Raw genomic sequence first — 20,076 nt, 5'->3', positions numbered from 1 at the left:
GATCAAGCGTCCGAAACACGCCGCTTACCTTTGTGCTAACAGAGCTTGTGCACGGGTTCAGGAACAAAATGCGTGACGGAGGACCTCACCACACAAATGCAAAGACGTTCAGATTTTTATACGGTCGGCGGAGGTGAAGGGCAGGAACCACCATCTAATTTACCAGATTGCATCTTAGATCCTACACGCCAACAGACGTTTCCAAGTTCAAAACATATTCTGAATTGATGCCAATGGCGCTCGGTCGCATACGACGACGACAGCATTATGGCTGTAGTTTCGTTTTGACAGACTGGCAAAGCTGAAGCGTCGCAGGGTAAAGCTGTCGCAGTAAACAATCAGTTTTTTGCAACCTACTCAGGAACGCGGAGTTCTGTGCATAACTTTCCACACGTTTCGGTCTTTATTTATTTTATTATCTCATTTATTTATTTATTATTATAATTATTATTTTGTTTATTTTATTATTTCATCAATATGTTTTATTGTATTTGAGCATAATTTAATATGTACACGTTGTGCAATTAGTTTCGACAGTTATTTTCTTTTATCCTTTTTTTTTCGCTTTATATAAGCCCAGCTTATCTTCACATCCAGGAATCTAACACTATCTGGCGTAGTCGCTGGAACATCCCACAAAGATCCCACAAGGATGCATCCCATTTCCAGCTCGAATCCAGCATTGAACGTTTTCGAATGGCAGTTGGATGGTTTCACAATGTAAATTCAACCTGCACTGACCCAGCATAGAAACTGCTTCGGCAGTATTTTTTTTTTTTTTTTTGAGGTTCATTCTTATGTTTGCGTGCGAAATAGAGCTCCTCTATTGCAAGTCGTCAGTGTCCTTCAGTTTTCATTGTTTGACTCACACTGCAAAAAAAGTGTTTTCAGTTTTGGACCTATCGGTGCCCTATTTCAGTGGCCGCTTTGATTATGCTGCGATTGATTATGCTGCACTATGATTACATCTTGCAGTGGTAGATATGTGCATATTGTCCCGCTTCGACTTTCCAGAAACCTTAAGTTCACCCTGGGGCTGAAAGAAAAATATCGATCCATCGTTTGCTACTAAGAACACAACATTCAGGACGTGCAAAGGCAATCAAGCAAGGGACCAACCAAACATGAAGTATCATCTATTCCATGTAACATTGTAGTTCTTCAAATGCTATCATTTAATCACGTTATAGTTACCCCACATGTACATCACAATATGTGTTATGTTTGACTACAAATAAAATGCACTTTTGTATTGCAGTTCCTTGGATCTGCCTTTGTGGGGAATAGCGATGCAAAGTGGCACCGGTTATATACCACTTGGGCTGGTACGAGCTAAACTGTGTTATCGAACAGGGACCACATCAACCGGTCCCAGCTCAGCAATCAGCTTTGCAACCGGTCCCAGTTCCATGTGGCACCACTTCAGACTGAGACCGGTTAGAAAAAAGTTGGGTCAATTGGCACCAGTTGATCGAACTGCTCCCAGCTCGATAACACCCAGTTCACCCAGTCCCAGTTGGACCTGCTGTAACCCGTCCTTCTTGAGAGTGGGACTGGTTACAAAACCAATTGATGGAACTGGTCCCTGTTCGATAACACAGTTCACCCAGTTGTAACTACTCCAGCTGGCAGCGGTTGCAACTCGGATTCTGACTGGATGCACTGTGTTATCGAACGGGGCCTAGTCCGATCAAGTGGTTCCTTGTCGGGCCTGTCTCAACTGGTACCAGCTGGCACAGCTGGTTTCTAGCCGATCCCAGTCTCACCAATTGCAAACCTGATTGCCGAGCTGAGACAGGTTAAAGTTGTTCCTTGTGCGATAACACAGTTCAACTGGTACCAGTTCAAAAAAAAATTGCCTGGGTACTTACGGATGCAGCGTTATTGCCGTGAGCAAGCTGCTTTCTGACAAGAGTCGCGGCTGGAACAGGAACACGTTACCGCAACGTTGATTCCGTGATGGACTCACATTCTAACAATAACTAAGTTGGCAACGGACAAAAGCACAGAAAATAGCGCGAGCAACAATGCATTCATAAAACCGAAACTTAATTGAGAGGAGGTTGTAGAGGAGGTGGTGTCCCTCTACATGAGTCCTGACCGGCGATGATGGTATGCCACGGAGAGGCGATGACGGTGGCCTATCTCCATGGCCGCGGCGGTAGAACTGAAGCTAGTGCTCCAGGCGCGCGGCCATCTTCGTCGTTGCTACAGTGGGATACTACGGGAGAGGTTCTCATGCACATGCTTTTCATTGATGACTCAGATGACACATTTGTACGATTCGGATGTCGTCCCAGGCAGATAATTACTAATGGAAGTGTAACAGAGCTGCTATCAGCACCATCACTCTTGCGACACATCTCATGCCCGTGACTAGCACGATCATTAAACATTCAGTTGGGCACTTACCTGTCTTCTGAACGGTTGTCGTTACTTTGTGTCCCGGCATTTGGTGACCCGACGTTTCTGAACGTACCTATTATTCATCGACTTCATACACAAGCCGCAGTGCCTCTGGCAAAGCATGAAGACCGGTCGGTCCCTCTGACAGCTTCCGTGGCTGTTGTCACCGTCAAACTACCGTCATTTTTCGACCGCAGCCCAGCAGTGTAGTTCATGCAAGCTGATGCGGAGTTTAGCCTAGCAGGGGTTAGGTCTCAACTCACAAAGTTCTACCACGTCACCTCTGCTCTAATACCCAGAGCTGCGGACGACGTATACGACATTCTCCGTAATCATTACCCCACTGTCCCTTATGACTAGCTCGAGTAAGCCCTTCTACAACGAACGACCGCTTCCGGTCGCTATCGTCTCCAGCAACTGCTTTCTGCTCAGAAGTTGGCTGATCGACATCCTACACAGCTTTTGCGAAGGATGCAGCAGCTACTCGGAGACCATTCTCCCTCAATGGACGACACTCTCCTGCGTGAGCTGTTCCTGCAAAGGCTACCGCAAAATGTTCAAATCGTCTCGGCCACTGCCGCAAACATGCTGCTTGATCAACTCTCAAAAGTGGCTGATGCCGTCGTCGAGGTTGCAACCACCTCCATGTCCGCAGTTGCCACGGCTTCCGCCGCCCACCCTTCACTTTTCACTCCAACCAGCCCAAACCCCCCTTCTCATCTCGCCAAATTTTGTCGCGAATTCTGCAATCTGGCAAGCCTCATTGCCGCGTCTAAAGATTCCGATCAACGACCTTCCGACGGCGTTCAACGGCGTTGTTTTAGCCGCAGACCACGCCATTCTCCTTCTCCTAACCGCCAGCATGACCGCAGCAGAGCTTCTACCATTTGCTGGTACCATCGCGAATTTGGTCCCGCGGCATACCACTGTCTTCCCCGTGCTCATGGCAAACGGAAAACCCGATGGAGGGCCATTGATTGTGACCAATGGTCCCAACCCGTCATCCAGTTGCCTATTTTATATTCGGGAGCGTGCATCAGCCCGCTGTTTTCTTGCAGACACTGGCGCTAAGGTGAGTGTCCTACCGGCGAGCCGAACAGATCGCCGACAATCGCCTCTGAACTACCTCAACGCCGTCAACGGCTCGAAGATACCTGTCTACGAACAGCGCTGCCTCACATTGAATATGGGTCACCAACGTCTATTTCGTTGGGTTTTTCTGGTTGCCCACGTCACCCACACCATTTCTGGAGCAGATTTCCTCAATCACTATCAGCTACCATGCGCAATCACAGGCTCATTGACTCCACCACCAACATCGTTGTGGCTGGCATACGCTCGTCGTTGACATGATTAGGGCGTTACCTACTTCCGCGACGATAGCAACCCTTTCTTTGCCACTCTGAAGGATTACCCACAGATTACTCGTCCGCAAGACTGGTTCAAGCCTGTGATGCACAACGTGGTCCGCCACATCGAGATAAAAGGTCCCGCTGTGTTCACCCGCCCGCGCAGACTACTCATGAGAAGCTAAGGATCGCCCGGGAAGAATTCGCTCATATGCTCGACATGGGTATCATTCGCCCGTCTTCCAGCAGCTGTGCGTTTGCACTTCACATGGTGCCCAAGAAGACTGCTAACTGGCGCCCATGCGGTGACTACCGTGCCCTCAACCGTGTTGCCGTCCCTGACCTGTATCCTATTCCTCACGTACAAGACTTTACGTCTTTCCTGCAGGCGTCACCTTGTTTTCAAAAGTTGACTTATTCCGGGACTATCATCAGATTCCTGTGGCTGAACCAAACATCTCAAAGACCGATATAACACCACCATTCGGGTTATTCGAGTTCCTTCGAATGCCCTTTGGTCTGCGAAATGCACCACAGTCTTTTCAACGCTTCATCGATTCTGTCACCTGGGGCCTGCCTGTTGTCTGCACTTACATCCATCACATCCTCGTAGCGAGTCACTCCGTCGAAGAGCACGACAGCCACATTCGCTAACTTTTCGCCCGACTGTTCGAGCACGGCATCATAACGAACGCCAACAAAAGCGACTTTGGAGTCTCGTCTCTAGATTTCCTTGGACACAGAGTTTGCTCTAAAGGAATGCAGCAGCCAATGGTGTGGTCGAGCGCCTCCATCGTCACCTGAAATCTGCTCTCAAAGCGCACTCCCACTCTCCTTGGACGGTGGTCCTACCTATCGTGCTTCTCTCCCTCCGCGCCGTGGTAAAGCAGAACCTTGGTTGGATGCCGGCAGAAATCGTGTACGGTACCACCCTCCGTATTCCTGGCGAGTTCTTCTCCGCACCCTCACCTACGACTGAACTCGACCTGTCTTCCTACATTCGGGCGTCGGGCACAACCTGTACTTCATTCGTGCACCCCGAGAGTAGTATACGGTGCGGCCCAGTACGGCCCCCAGGCCCCTAGCAACGGCCAAGCGCGTCTGCGCCGACTTTTTTCGCGACTTTTTTCCGTGCGCGACAGGCGGCGCTCGGGTGGAGGGCTGCTGCGGTGGGCGGAGCGCGGCCGGAGGGTCGCGTGAGCGCTTACTCGCTCACATTTTTCAGCCTGGGCCGACTTCTTTCATAATTTTTCAATCTGTGTCGACTTCAATCGCAATTTTTTCCCGCTACAACAGGTGTGCAGCAGGCAGTTTACATGCAAAGGATAGCCATACACAAAAGTACAAGTGAAGATATATTTATTAAAGTAATTAGTGTCGGGAATTATGTTATGACTCTGTGTGAAGGAGAAAAAACAATTCCTAAACCTGATGCAGAAGAAGCACAATACGATACACGTAACAAAGGTTATACTTATTACAGATATGATGCTATAGCATTGAAGGGGTATCATTCATCATACACAGTATTTTTTATTAATGGTAATCACACAAGTTTTCAATTAAGTTTTCAATTTCAATTTCAATCAGAACTAAAATGGGATAGCACATTTAATCAAAGAAGATATTTTTAATCAATACGATTACAATCAAAATTACAAGTTTTATTATACAGAGTATAACATGACCACATAGAGGAATTTTAATTACAAAGTTCTGATACATGTACGTAACTTCAAGCACAATAACTACTATTCCAATACGGCACAATTAATCAGATTCTTATGAAGTGATTCGTGGAGTTGGCGGAGGGCCTTCGTTTACAGTCGGGCACTTTTCAACCTGGGTCGTCTTCGCTCGCGTATTTTTTCCCGCGACCGGCGGGTGGCGCTCGGGTGGAGGGCTGCTGCGGTGGGCAGAGCGTGGCCGGAGGGTTACGTGCGCGCTTACCTGCTCACATTTTTCAGCCTGGGCCGACTTCTTTCGTTATTTTTACCCGCTACAACAACTGCGCGGTGGGCGGTTTACATGCAGAGGATAGCCATACACAAAAGTACAAGTGAAAATATATTTATTAAAGTCATTAGTGTCAGGAATTATGTTATGACTCTGTGTGAAGGAGGAAAAACCTAGCCAAAAATCTGGTGGAATAGCATTGAAGGGTATCACAATTTTTTATTAGTGATAATCACGCAAGTTTTCAATTAAGCAGAAGGAGTAGCACATTTTAATCAAAGAAGATATATTTAATCATTACGATTACAATCAAAATTAAAAGTTTTATTATAAAAAATCTATCATGATCACCTTAGCAGAGTTTTAATTACAAAGTTCTGACATATGTACGTAACTTCATGCACAACAGCTAATATTCCATTATGACACATTTAATCAAAGAAAATATTTTTAATCAATATGATTACAATCAAAATTAAAAGTGTTATAATAAAAAGTCTAACATTATTATACGTGACCACCATAGTGGAGCTTTAATTACAAGTGCCGATAGATGTAGTTTATTGTGGACAGCAGAGAACCTGGACCACCATGGGACACGAATGACACGAACACAAGAGGAAATAAAATCTATAACACTACATTAACCAAAGAAGATATTCTTAATCAAAACAACAGAGAAGGAGAATAAACTATCATTTTAACTATCATAAAATCATCCTCATGAATTAATCTAGTCGAACCCCATAAAATTTTCATTCTAAGAGACACTACAAACCTTACTTTGTTTTATGAATCCAACACAGAAAATATATTTAAAAATGAACTTCACTGCATAGCTCCTGGCTGCTTCAGCTGCTCCTAGCCAACAATCAGCTCTAATAATATCTGGCCTGATTCGTTGAAGACGTGAGGCGTACGCCTATTCTGTGACAGTTATGAACATTTTCGTGCGCAATAGGGAAGAGAAGTTGATTAATCCAACATTACACAACTTTTAGTTAATCAATTTCTTATTAAGTAAACAGCATAGACATACGGAAATAATGAGAAACAAAACGATCAACAGCTAGCATTAATAGAGAGCCAAAACCATGCACAATCCAACGTGTAAACAACAGACAGAAAAATATTATTGAAACAAGATCAACAGCTAATAGAGAGACAAAATCCAACACGTTAACAAGAGGTACAGAAAGGATAAATAGTTGAAGAACAATCTATCAAAACGAGAAACATCATCCTGCCTATTCAACGACCTTCCCTTCACTTAGATTGTTTTTCAATTATTTTCTTTTGTGTACCTCTTGTTTGTTTTGGTGCATTTGTTTGGTTCTCTATTAGCTGTTGATTGTATTTGTTATTATTTTATTGCATGTACCTAATATTTACGTGTGGATGGTGTGCCGTTCAAAGTGTTTCTCTGCTATTCATCCGTGCACGTTTCTCATTTGGATAGATAGCTTGTATATGATATTTGATCTGATCGCTTTCTTGATTAATGCAATGCCCATTGCAATGATTACAATTACGTTTGGTCTAGTGTATTTCAATTCTTCGTTAGCAAACCTCATAAGCTCCACCATCAATCCCAGTGGTCCTTCCGATGTTGACGTGCAAATATTTTTATAACTATTGTAGATTCGGCATACGAGTTCTCGCATCTTGACTTCCAAAATTTGCACAATATCTCCGAATACGACCATGTCTAGAACGTATTGAAATGCATCGATAATTGAATCGTTTCGAGGCTCCTCCTTTTCGAAGCAGCTTTTTATCAGGTCGTCCCATGACCTATGGTAACAAGTACAAAATCCGTCCATCTCTTCAATGTATAGCAATTGTCTGTTCTGTTTTGTAGTGTGTCTCGACACTTAATTAAATCATATCGGTGCTAATTTTATGTATTAAAAATTTATTATGTTATCGCGTTTAGAGTGTTACTAATATCCACCTGTCGTGAGAATTATGAAAGTCAATTTACAAAAAGATGTGATGAGCGAGAAAAACCTAGAAGAACCTTCAATTCCTGGCTTGAGTTGTTGGAGTTAGTTTATGACTTTGACCGCGAGCATTGTGCGATCCCCCTTGTCCCTGTGGGGCGCAACCTTTGCGAAAATGCATGGGAGCTCAGCTTCCCTCTCTCACTCGTTCTGTTGTTTACATGTTGGCTAGATGCGCCATTTAGAGTGTTTCTCTGCTATTCATCCGTGCATGTTTCTCGTTTTGATAGATTGTTTTTCAATTATTTTCTTTTGTGTACCTCTTGTTTGTTTTGGTGCATTTGTTTGGTTCCCTATTAGCTGTTGATTGTATTTGTTATTATTTTATTGCATGTACCTATTATTTACGTGTGGATGGTGTGCCGTTCAAAGTGTTTCTCTGCTATTCATCCGTGCACGTTTCTCATTTGGATAGATTCTTTTTCAATTATTTTCCTGCATGTGTCTGTTGTTTACACGTTGGCAGATGCGCCGTTTAGAGTCAGTGCTATTCAGTGTTAAGTGCGTACATGTTTCTCATTTTGATAGATTGTTCTTCAACTATTTATCATTTGTGTACCGCTTGTTTACGTGTTGGATTTTGTCTCTCTATTAGCTGTTGATCTTGTTTCAATAATATTTTCCTGTCTGTTGTTTACACGTTGGATTGGGCATTGTTTTGGCTCTCTATTAATGCTAGCTGTTGATCGTTTTGTTTCTCATTATTTCCGTATGTCTATGCTGTTTACTTAATAAGAAATTGATTAACTAAAAGTTGTGTAATGTTGTGTAATAATCAACTTATCTTCCCTATTGTGCACGAAAATGTTGATAACTGTCACAGAATAGGCGTACGCCTCCCGTCTTCAACAAATCAGGGCAGATATTATTAGAGCTGATTGTTGGCTAGGAGCGTGCTATGCAGTGATGTTCATTATTTAATATATTTTCTGTGTTGGATTCATAAAACAAAGTAAGGTTTGTAGTGTCTCTTAGAATGAAAATTGTATGGGGTTCGACGAGATTAAGTCACGAGGATGATTTTATGATAGTTAAAATGATAGTTTATTCTCCTTCTCTGTTGTTTTGATTAAGAATATCTTCTTTCGTTAATGTAGCATTATAGATTTTATTTCCTCTTGTGTTCGTGTCATTCGTGTCCCATGGTGGTCAAGGTTCTCTGCTGTCCACAATTAACTACATCTATCGGCACTTGTAATTAAAGCTCCACTATGGTGGTCATGTATAATAATGTTAGACTTTTTATAATAAAACTTTTAATTTTGATTGTAATCGTAATGATTAAAAATATCTGCTTTGATTAAAATGTGCTACTCCATCTGCTTAATTGAAAACTTGCGTGATTATCACTAATAAAAAATTGTGATACCCTTCAATGCTATTCCACCAGATTTTTGGCTAGGTTTTTCCTCCTTCACACAGAGTCATAACATAATTCCTGACACTAATGACTTTAATAAATATATTTTCACTGGTACTTTTGTGTATGGCTATCCTTTGCATGTAAACCGCCCACCGCGCAGTTGTTGTAGCAGGTAAAAATAACGAAAGAAGTCGGCCCAGGCTGAAAAATGTGAGCGGGCAAGCGCGCACGCAACCCTCCGACCACGCTCCGCCCACCTCAGAAGCCCTCCACCCGAGCGCCACCCGCCGGTCGCGGGAAAAAATACGCGAGTGAAGTCGGCCCAGGTTGAAAAATGCCCGACTGTAAACGAAGGCCCTCCGCCAACTCCACGGATCACTTCATAAGAATCTGATTAATTGTGCCATACTGGAATAGTAGTTATTGTGCTTGAAGTTACGTACATGTATCAGAACTTTGTAATTAAAATTCCTCTATGGTGGTCATGTTAGACTCTGTATAATAAAACTTAACTGTAATTTTGATTGTAATCGTATTGATTAAAAATATCTTCTTTGATTAAATGTGCTATCCGTTTTAGTGCTGATTGAAATTGAAATTGAAAACTTAATTGGAAACCTGTGTGATTACCTGTGTGATATTGTGTATGATGTGTGATACCCCTACAATTCTATAGCATCATATCTGTAATAAGTAGAACCTTTGTTACGTGTATCGTATTGTGTTTCTTCTGCATCAGGTTTATGGATTGTTTTTTCTCCTTCACACAGTCATAACATAATTCCCGACACTAATTACTTTAATAAATATATTTTCACTTGTACTTTTGTGTATGGTATTCCTTTGCATGTAAACTGCCTACTGCACACCTGTTGTAGCGGGAAAAAAAATTGCGATTGAAGATTGAAAAATGATGAAAGAAGTCGGCCCTGGCTGAAAAATGTGACCGAGTAAGTGCTCACGCAACCCTCCGGCCACGCTCCGCCCACCGCAGCAGCCCTCCACCCGAGAGCCGCCTGTCGCGCACGGGAAAAAGTCGCGAAAAAAAGTCGGCGCAGACGCGCCTGGCCGTTGCTAGGGGCCTGGGGAGCCGTACTGGACCGCACCGTATACTACACCCGAGCTTCCCACATCAAGCCATGTATTCATTCGTCACGATTGTGGTGCGAAAGGGTCTACAGCAGCCATACACCGGGCCCTACTGCGTCATTCAGCAGTCCTCTAAACAATTCATCGTAGACATTTCAGGGCGCCCTGACAGCATTACCCTTGACCGGCTCAAGCCTGCCTTTCTGGAGGACTCCACGAAGCGCGTATCTCCAGTTCCCATCCTACCTTTAGACTCGCCCACCCAGCCCTCCTGCACTGCATCGACGCCACCAGCCACCATGACACGCCACGTTGATTTGACTTTCCCCATCTGGACATTCCGTCATTGCGACCGCTCCGCTGAGGGGGGCCTCTGTAGCCGAGCTGCTATCACCATCATCACTCTTGTGACACATCTCGCGCCCGTGACGAGCACGACCATTAAACATTCAGTTGGGCACTCGCCTGTCTTCTGAACGGTTGTTGTTCGTCTGTGTCCCAACAGAAGTAACAGTTATGACAACTTATGTGCAATATATATTTAAAGGCGATAAAACCCCAGCCCTGGATAAAAAATGACAAAGGACAACCGTTTTTAAATGTGTTACCGACCTGCCCAATTTAATATTGTGTAGTAAATAACTTGTAAATAATAAGCATTGACTGCGTGATACTTAAAGCAGGCTTAGGCGATACTGGAAGTACGCAGCTACGTTTGCTGATTGGAGCAAGGGATAAGGTGACACGTTCACACAAACAGAAAAATATACGTGACCGAGTGTGCAGGCATAATGAGCCTTTACACCATGAGCCTTTGTCCATTTCGTGTGCACCACTGAATTGTTGTGGATCAAGCACAGCACAGCGTTGTACCTGATACCGAAATATGGTATCGCGATACCGATACTCGCTACTTGAGTAAAAAGTATCGAAATACCGATATTGATACTTCTTTTTTTAAAGTAACGGCGTACCGCTACCGTGCCTAAAAAAAAAGTAACGCGATACTTTGGGCGATACTTTTGTATGAAATACGGAGATAGCGCAACATGGAAATATCGCTTGCGTGAACAATTTTGCAGTGATAAGACAGCATATTCTATATATAGCTCGGAAACGTTATGCTTGACTTTTATCAATAGCTGGTTCTTGAAATCGTCTTCTGTTATCCCTGCAAGCCGTGGCCTCTCCGGCAGCTATCAGACGCCAGTGTGACAACTACGTTAGTGTCAAGCCCACACATACCATGGAGTCCAATGACCCAGGAATCCTATCCGAAGTTAACAATACCACAGTATATGTCAGCGTGACTCAGTGCGACACGGCAGCTTAGCAGTGGAATCCAGAGCCCACTGTCAAAATCTTGACCTCTGTTCGTTGACCACAACTCTTTTGTTGAACACAACGTGGTTATTTCCTTCAGTTTCAAAGAAAAACGGTGAACACGTGTTTGGTATAATTTCATAATTCCGGTTACGGAGCAAGTAGGCGTGTCGACAAGCTTCTTGTCGAGGGCTAGGCGGACCATTGACAATGAATAAGAGTAAGAAATATGGTCGGTGAAGAAAGGGTGGGGGACTAAAAAGTATCGGTATCGGTAACGATGCGTTACCATAAATTTGTAACGGAAATAATTTTCCGATACCGACTTAAGAAAGTATCCCGATACACACTCCGATACTGAAAAGGTATCGATTACTGTGACGGCGTTTCTTGTAACGGCGATACGTACAACACTGAGCACAGGACACTTCTTTCTATAGGTAAGGGTTGTGCGATTGTACCAGTTTTTATTTGCATTGTTAACTTCAACATTGTGTTCCATGTGACAGACTCTTCGGATATAAGTTTGTTTCGTCTATTCCAAAATACCAAAATACAGGTTGGTATAGTCTGTGCATATTCCGTCTGTGTATGAACTACATCAAGACATTCTATTTGCGCTGAATTTCTTCTTGAGTTTCTACTGGTTACTCTAAAACATTGTCCAAGGGAAACGTGAGCAGGATTCCGGGACACCCCATCTGAAACACGGCTTGAGCGGGGAGTGAAGACAAAGCACACTTTTACATGTATAGTCACCCTGTATGTGTTCTGCACTTCTAGAATGGAAAAATGACTTTCCGAATGCCATAAACAAATTTTTAAATAAGCAACAACTAATGGGTTATTGTGTCAATATTTTGCTCCGCCTTGCTTTATAATGTCTCGTAATTTTATGCAAAGAGACAGCCCCGCTGTCAGGTAATATTTGCAAACCTAACTCTTATACTACATATATAATTACTAATGAACTTAATTGCGGATGCTTCTCAGTGCCCAAGACAGAAAGCGATCAGCAATTACTTTGCTTGCTTGCTTATTATGTTTACAAACGGATTGGACGTGACGATGGGTGCAGCAATTTCCGTTGTCGTGTGTAGGCTGACGTTTGCAATGACGTAGGACCTGGACATGTGAAGAGCGCGTTGCTCTCCCCTGGTATGCAATCGTCTGTGGAGAGATACATTTGATGCCACCCGTGTGTTTTGGGCCACCATGGTGGGGAGCTATGGAGGCCTGGTTTCAGGTTAAGCTCCTTTGCTTAGGAAAATTCGGCTATGAATATTTCAACGTACTTGGGCATTTCAGGATTAGTGAAAATGGAGTGACTGTGCACGAGGATTGACTCCCATTCTGTTATGTTCATTTTCACAAAAATACCCTAATGAGAGGGATAGCGAATGAATTGACATGTCCGCCTGGCCGTAAAACTCATCTGCAAAAACTTCATAAATGCTGCTCTCATACCTTTTTTAAAAGAAATGTAGAATGTTAAAAGAATAATAAAATGTCCTTTATATTCGTTATACTAATACGCAATTCACAATTATTTTTCACTTATAATACGAACAAGAAATTGGTTTGTCTTCGGAACGCTTCCGTTTCAGGATTTGTTTTTGTGTGCACGATGTTTACCATGTGTCATTGTCCGAAATGTGGACAGGATTTTTGCCTGTGTAAAAGAGTCTCCCTACAACGTGATGAGCATACATAGAATTCCACCATATCACAACGCAATAGAACGCAAAATTTCAAGGATGCACATGGTGTTATGTATGTCTGTATGTATATACAGGATGTTTCACCTGGAGTGATCAAAAATAACAAACAACAAATAACTAACTAATAACTAATACGATAACTGGCGACGTACTCGCCGGATAATTGTGGAACTTTCGACAATTACTTTGTGGAAGCTTAACAAAATTAGAAAAAAAATCCTTGGTGAAAAAAAGGTGAAACACCCTCTACTTGTCCTGGCTGCGTGAGCATCTTGTTGTTTTCAAGTGTTCCAGTCGTGTCAACTCCAAAGCTGTAACAGCTCATGATTTCTTGATATCTCGGCTATGCTTCGTAGTGTCCGTTCCAGCAATAGCATCCGGGTCGTAAAATTCGACGAGCTTCCATGTATCGCCAACGTCTCGAGCTGGCCGCGTCGCATTCCACTTCCACTTGTATTCTTGGAAGAAGTGAGGAGGAGGAAACGTTTGCCACTTTTTTTCCTTTGAAGTGTCTAACGCATATTTCAAACAATCCCACCGAAATTTCATGAAGTTGTAACTGCAAACAAACGGAACAACAGTTCGTGGAAATCGCGTGGGCTTGGAGTACATCTATGCATACCTTCCCCATTTTTCACATTTCAGTGGGTGCGCGTATACGAAGCATTTCGGCTGAAGATAGTCGAAGTACAGCTGACCATACTCTTCGGATGTAACGCTTCTATCGTTGAGCAGACATTGATAAAAATTATAGTCGTCAACACAGCTGTGCCTAGAATGGTAGAAATAGGGATCAGTTGCGCAAATATCTCCACAGGAGCCCCTGGACAGTTATGTCAGTGTGGCCAGCAGGGCTCTCCCGAGAAACAGATGAGTGGATTGGCACTAATGCCCAGATTAAAACATTGCGCAGATGAATTCGCGACACATCTACCCACGGTACCTATTCTCGTGAAACTTCTGAACTTACATTCGGTGCAGCTTCGGATTCCAAATGCCATTCTTTTTTCCAAATGCCTTGATTGTGTCATTAACCATATAATGTGCCCGGCAGCAGACGTCGGTGGTGTTGGCTTCTCCTAGATCATCGTAATTTGAGGCGCGGTTCCCAGAGCCGCACCATTTGGTACCTGCACAATTCAATGTCTAAGCATCGTGTGGAATAGCCTGCGAGCTAATATTCCTCGCGCACCAAAAAGAAAAAAAGAACTTGAATCGTCATCATCATCACTAATGTTCATGACGTCGATATATTGTTTTCAATACATGAGTACAAGATGTGCGGGTTCAGTGATCTTCGTTGACAGTGCTAACTCGACGTTTATTTACCATACGTGTGATTATATTCTTTTACGTTCAATGTGAAAGCGCAGGGCAAAAGTTCCCCCAACGCGAATGCGCCCTTATTAGCGAGGCGAACCCACTGGTATTACCGACGAAAGCAGGTACGTGCACACGTTGTGAAAAGTGCACCAGTTAAATCCCACCGAGACTTTAACGATCAGCGAAAAGCGAGGAGTGCGACCGAAGCAACCTCAAGTGACACCAGTCTGTGCTTCGGGAACGTTTTTTTCAGTTATGCACTACCTCTACTTTGGCTGCCAGCAAGCCCTAGGAAGCCTGTGAATTTGATCACTATGGCGAAACTAAAAGCGCTGAAAACAGCCGGAGGCACGGACACACAGATAGCGGTGTGTGTCCGCAGGTTTTTGAGCGCTTTTAATTTCGTAATGTCGTACCAATTGGACGCTGGACTGCTGTGTTGAAGCCCATACTCCTTTCATCTGGGGCCTCAAGGTCACCTACGCTAGCTGTAAGACATTCGCTTACATGACACGGCGTAAAACGACACATATTGCGACTGTTCAATCATTTCGCCGTCGAATCGGGCAGAATACTGCACCGCACAACATTAAAATTAGTATGTCATCGCCGAGATTCATACAGCAGACATGATGGCATAATCATATTACGAGCAATGTCGCCCCGTGAAAGGCAACATAAGTAATTTTAATTACTGTAAAATCTCTCTGTAAGATGGATTCACATAGGTTCGAGAAAGCTACATGAAAACAATAATAGATGAAACCCATAGGCACGGAACACGGGCGGCCAGACAAAGCAAAACGAAAGTTCCCAGAGCCAGCAAAGTTTATTTAACAGGCAACGAACTTTTGTATTAAAAATCAACTTAGGCCCGGTTTCACCAACGCCTGTTAAAATTTAAACCACGATTAGCGGTCCCTTAACTTGAACTTAACGCGTAACTCTACTTCAATAACGGGAATTACCGTCACTGAAACATTCATCACGTCACCAACTAACGTTTGTAACAAATAATTGAGTGTTAACTTCAAGTTTTAGCAACCCTTATTCTCGGTTCAAAGTTAACCAGCGTTGGTGAAACCGGGCCTTAGTGTGGCAACGGGAATACCGGAAGGATTGCTGACGACAATTCCTTTGATGGCATATAAATTTACGGGCACAGGCTAGAAGGAAAGGCGGGGGCGTGGATCCCATGTGAGCGAAGGACTTCAACGGGCTCATGCCTCCACCTAGTGGGAGTTTCTGTTTATTCGCTCGCAGGCGCTTAGAGCCGTGTATTCGCCATGAGTCGGAGAGCCTCCGAGCGAATAAACATAAACGCCCACTGTAGACGCCTGGAGGAAGCCATATTGTGTCAGTCAAGAGCACGTTGTCTAGGTTTAGCCCGTCCAAACAGGCGCAATACCGAGGCTGTTTGCTCCGCTGCTTCCGTTGGCTACCGATTTTGTGGCTGTCCGCTTCTATACAGGCTCTCACCAAGGCTCGTCAAGAAGACTGATCAGGGCGAGGCCGGTCAGCGGTGGTAGAGCAGCATCTTGGAGCGGACAGTGCTGCCGCGGAAACGCCGGCCGCGTCAATGTGGTGCTCGACTCGTCGCTAAGCTTCGGTTTCGGAGATTTATTTCTAGCATACTTAACATATCTATGTCTGAAGGTAATCCTATCGTAAACATCGTAACAGCCTGCGTTGTTTCTCAGTCTCACAGCAAAGGGCGGTGGTCTCATGGAAAAGGAGTTACAACCTTAATTCTCCTGTGGTTGCGTGACCTGCTGTGAGAACTCCGACATCTTATTTCATATTTGAAGTATGTTCTTCAAGTGGTTCATTCAAGCACCAACAAGTCTGGCCCGCTATGAAAATCGGCATTCCAGGGGAATAGAGAGCACATCATTTTGCCTACATCGAACTAAGAGTTGTCAGTGGCTGACAGCGCAACCCTTACGCTGCAGGAAAAAGGGAGACGTCTTAAGAGGCCATACCAGTCGGGGAGCAACTCCGATTCACGATTTTCCCGATTCTAGATGGCGCCATGGTCGCCGTCCTTATCGCGTCGTTCGCCCCTGACTCCGAAATAATCCTCATTGTGCGTGGTTGACGTCGCGAGTTTAAGGCGGCCCGCACCCTCTGCGCAGTCGAGAGGTAAAGTATCGGACTTTGACACGAAAGGTCCGCAGTTCGATTCAAGACCTTCACGTCTTTTTGCTTGTCTCCTATTGCTATATGAGTACTTTGTTATTTTTATTTTGTTGTTATATATTTATGCTACAATTATTGTTTCCACGAGTCACGGGCGTCTGTGCTGACTGATTATGGAATTTTCAGTTGCTCTTCGTATTGTTTTACTAGTGCATACTTACAGGATGCCGACGTACAAGTGTGATCGGATAGTACGGATGGCAATATGGGAAGTACACACACAGATGGTATTATAAACGAATGTTGCCAGCAGTGAGTCTGAGCACAAGGCGATTGCCAATTAAGAAATCAGGAAATGGCCAAGGAAAGGTAACTTCATATGCCATCAAAGCTTTTAGTGCACAAATATCCGCACTTTACCCACAACACACTTTCTTTTCGTAGTAAACATGTTGTAGATTATCGTTTTTCATCTTCGCTGGCTAGTCTATCTGCGAGCACAAAATGCTATGCATTCCAGTTATTTGGTTTCTAATACAATAGCCACAAAACTTTTTCGTAATCTACACCATCCCATTCAGTGGCCATTCACTGGAGTGCTCACCCTGTGTCTCTTTGGCCTTTCCATTTTCAGCCTTCTTATTTTCGGCCTTCTGACATTTCGGTGTTATGATCTTTCGGTCTTTTGGCCTTCTGATAGTTCGGTGTTATAATTTTCGGCATTTTGATAGGCTCAATACTTACACTCAATCAGCCTAAATAAATGCATTGCATTTAGCAAAAGCTATTTAAAAAAGCAAAAACAGAGAAGAAGGAAGCTCCTAAAAGACCTTGAACTATAGTCTTTATGTATAAATGAACAAGATAAAATGAAAGGAACTTGACGCGCAATGAGGTCTCGGAGCACAAATTCCGTCTCATAATGCGCTGATTATTACTCGGAAACTTCAGTACTATATTTTTAGACACTCCTTGCTTTTCACAGGGTACTTCACACTACACCAGACCTTTCGTTCAGCGTAGAGTCACTAGTTCAGTGGAGAATCCCCAGTGACCCCGAGCTTTTCCTTATGTTTGTCAGAAGGCCCCCCTTTGTTCGCGGTTCAAAGACAGACGGTTTTGGGTCATCCAACGCGCAACCGGCAAGGAGTGTCAAAACATGGAAAATCCGGGGAAGCGGTATCGAAAAATTGGGCGTATCTCAAAATAAAGTGATCGACGTCCCCCCTGAAAAATAAACTACTGTAAATAAATGTTATCTGGCTATTTGTGCGCGGAAACTGCCAAAGCCCACTTAAACTAACCTGAACCTGAAAATGCAAACACCGAACTTTTACTAACCTAATAATAAACTAACTAACGTGCTGTTCCCTCGCGTCCGCCTCGCTAAGCCAAAGCCTAGAAAAATGTGGATTTCGTTCGCTAAAATGACTTGGACAGACATCGAAATTTGTTGAGTTTGTGTGGTAAATAGCGGTGTCGGACTTTTAACCACGGCATATCATCGTACGAAGCAATCGAGCATTGTCGTGGGTTTTCCTTGTTTCGCGGACGTGAATTTGGGTGCCGGAAGAGACAGTTGCTCATTGCGTGGGCGGAAATAATTGTGCAGCGGTCGCTTGATCGACTTTTCTTATTGGTTCTCGTGGAGCGTTGATGAAGAAAAAGAAGAAAATAATAAAGATAAAGATCAAAATAAATCGATCAATAAAAGAAAGAAAGAGAAGAACAAAGAAAGGTGCAGTTCTAAATGCCGTTATCCGAAGGAACATTTATCTGTGTGTACTCCGCTAGCTCATTGTTTCAACATTGTGTTGAAACAGCGTCAAAACAACAGCTATGTTGCTAGACCCTACACAACATAGTGAAGTGATAAAGGCACTTGTTCAGTTCCTGCGAGTCTGTGGCCTTCTGGGTGAACCGTGATCAATTTCGTGTTTATTTTCCTTTTGTGTTTGTTACGTTTTTTGTTTTCTTATTCTGATTTGTTTCTTCCTTTCTTTTTATTTTTTCTTAGCCGGGAATAGCAAACCGCCATAACGCAGGCTAACCTTTGAGAGAAGGGAGTCTCTGAAAAGGTTAGCCAGCTGTAGGACTCGAACCCACATTTTCTGGGTTATCGGTCTAGGGCTTTGTGTGTTTGTCCCTTATTCAGAGGATGACATTTCCGCCCTTTTTCTTTGTTAGAGGACTGAGTTCGCGTGGAATCGAAAGACATAATTGACATGCATAAAAGGCATAATCGAAATTTTGTACCGTATTGTGCATAGTAACACATTCCCAAGTTGGAAGATTAATTTCTAATCCAGAACTGTTGATCGTAAAAGAACGTGGGATCGTCAGTGGGGGTGCGGACAGTTGCTCATTGGACAATTCAACGCTAAGACACAACAAACAGTAAAATAATATACAGTATTAAAATAATAATGAACAGCAAGCTTAGGCGTATCAGGCACTGGAAAACACTTATTATGATTTCTGACGAGTGATACATCACATTACTGCGCTTCATACAACGGAGATACTGAGGCTAGATTCCGAACACCTTGCATAATGCACGCGTTTGATATTCTTGCCGATCGCTAGGTATCGTGCGGCGTTTACTTCAGGGGCCTTTTCCCTGGTGACCCTTTCTTCCCAGAGTAACTGGGTGTGGTTTCTTACTTGTTGTTTATCGTGAGTAAGGAAATGAACTTCGGCACACACATAGAGAGAGAGAGAGAGAATGGGGTGGTGGAATATATGCGCTTCCAACATTGCTTTCAACATTGTAATACACGCTGTAAAGTAACAGATTGCAGCGCTAGATCTGGCATGCTGATTACTATCTACAGTTGTGCTATCTATGACTTTACGTGAAAAAACGTGTGGCTTTGTGCGTGTGCTCATAATTATGTGCAAATTGGTGAGTCTCTACGGCCGGTTATAACCTGCGAACCCTCATTGCCGGAGTAGCAAAGTGCGACTTTGCGAAAAATTTCCTTGAGAGAGATGTCGGCCCAGGACGCACAATCTCCACGGGACAGCATGAAAACAGACATGTATCGTCACCTAAGCTAGCAACGGCAGTGTAACAAGAGCTCAAAATTTAACTTTCATCCCGCGGTCAGCTAGGGACATTTTGTCCAGGGAACTTTCGTCCAGGGACCATGGTACCTCATTGTGTGGGCAGAAATAATGGTGCAGTGGTCGTTTGATCCATTTTTATTATTGGTTCACCTGGAGCGTTCATGAAAAAATAAAGTAAAACAAAATTAAAGATAAAAAAGAAACAAAGAGAAGAACAAAGAAAGCTGCAGTTGTAAATGCCGTTATCCTAAGGAACATTTATCTCTGTGTAATTCGCTTGCTCGTAAACGTCTTGTCTTTCATCCCTATTACCCAACCCCTTTTCAAGTAATCAT

At 43.6% G+C, this 20,076-nt stretch overlaps 2 protein-coding genes across 2 annotated transcripts in view; one reads left to right on the top strand and one right to left on the bottom strand.

Annotated features, from left to right (window-relative positions):
• The window catches only part of LOC135389440 (uncharacterized), a gene marked incomplete at its 5' end in the record, with an annotated part of 172,465 nt that overhangs the window by 52,887 nt on the left and 99,502 nt on the right, over positions 1 to 20,076 (top strand). The gene's annotated exons all lie outside the window — the stretch shown is intronic.
• LOC135388461 (phospholipase A2-like) overlaps positions 11,556 to 20,076 on the bottom strand; it is a 114,429-nt gene continuing 105,908 nt past the window's right edge. Inside the window, exons 5-7 of the mRNA XM_064618038.1 lie at positions 14,181 to 14,340; positions 13,833 to 13,982; positions 11,556 to 13,769 (exon numbers count right to left, since the gene is read on the bottom strand). Coding sequence (XP_064474108.1) covers positions 13,532 to 13,769; positions 13,833 to 13,982; positions 14,181 to 14,340 — 548 coding nt within the window. The 3' untranslated portion in view covers positions 11,556 to 13,531. The remainder of the gene's footprint in view (positions 13,770 to 13,832; positions 13,983 to 14,180; positions 14,341 to 20,076) is intronic.

The sequence above is a fragment of the Ornithodoros turicata genome, chromosome 3, assembly GCF_037126465.1.
Source record: "Ornithodoros turicata isolate Travis chromosome 3, ASM3712646v1, whole genome shotgun sequence".
NCBI classification, from domain to species: Eukaryota; Metazoa; Arthropoda; class Arachnida; order Ixodida; family Argasidae; genus Ornithodoros; species Ornithodoros turicata.
The sequence above is the reverse complement of the archived record's forward strand: the minus strand, read 5'-3'. Positions and strand labels throughout refer to the sequence as shown.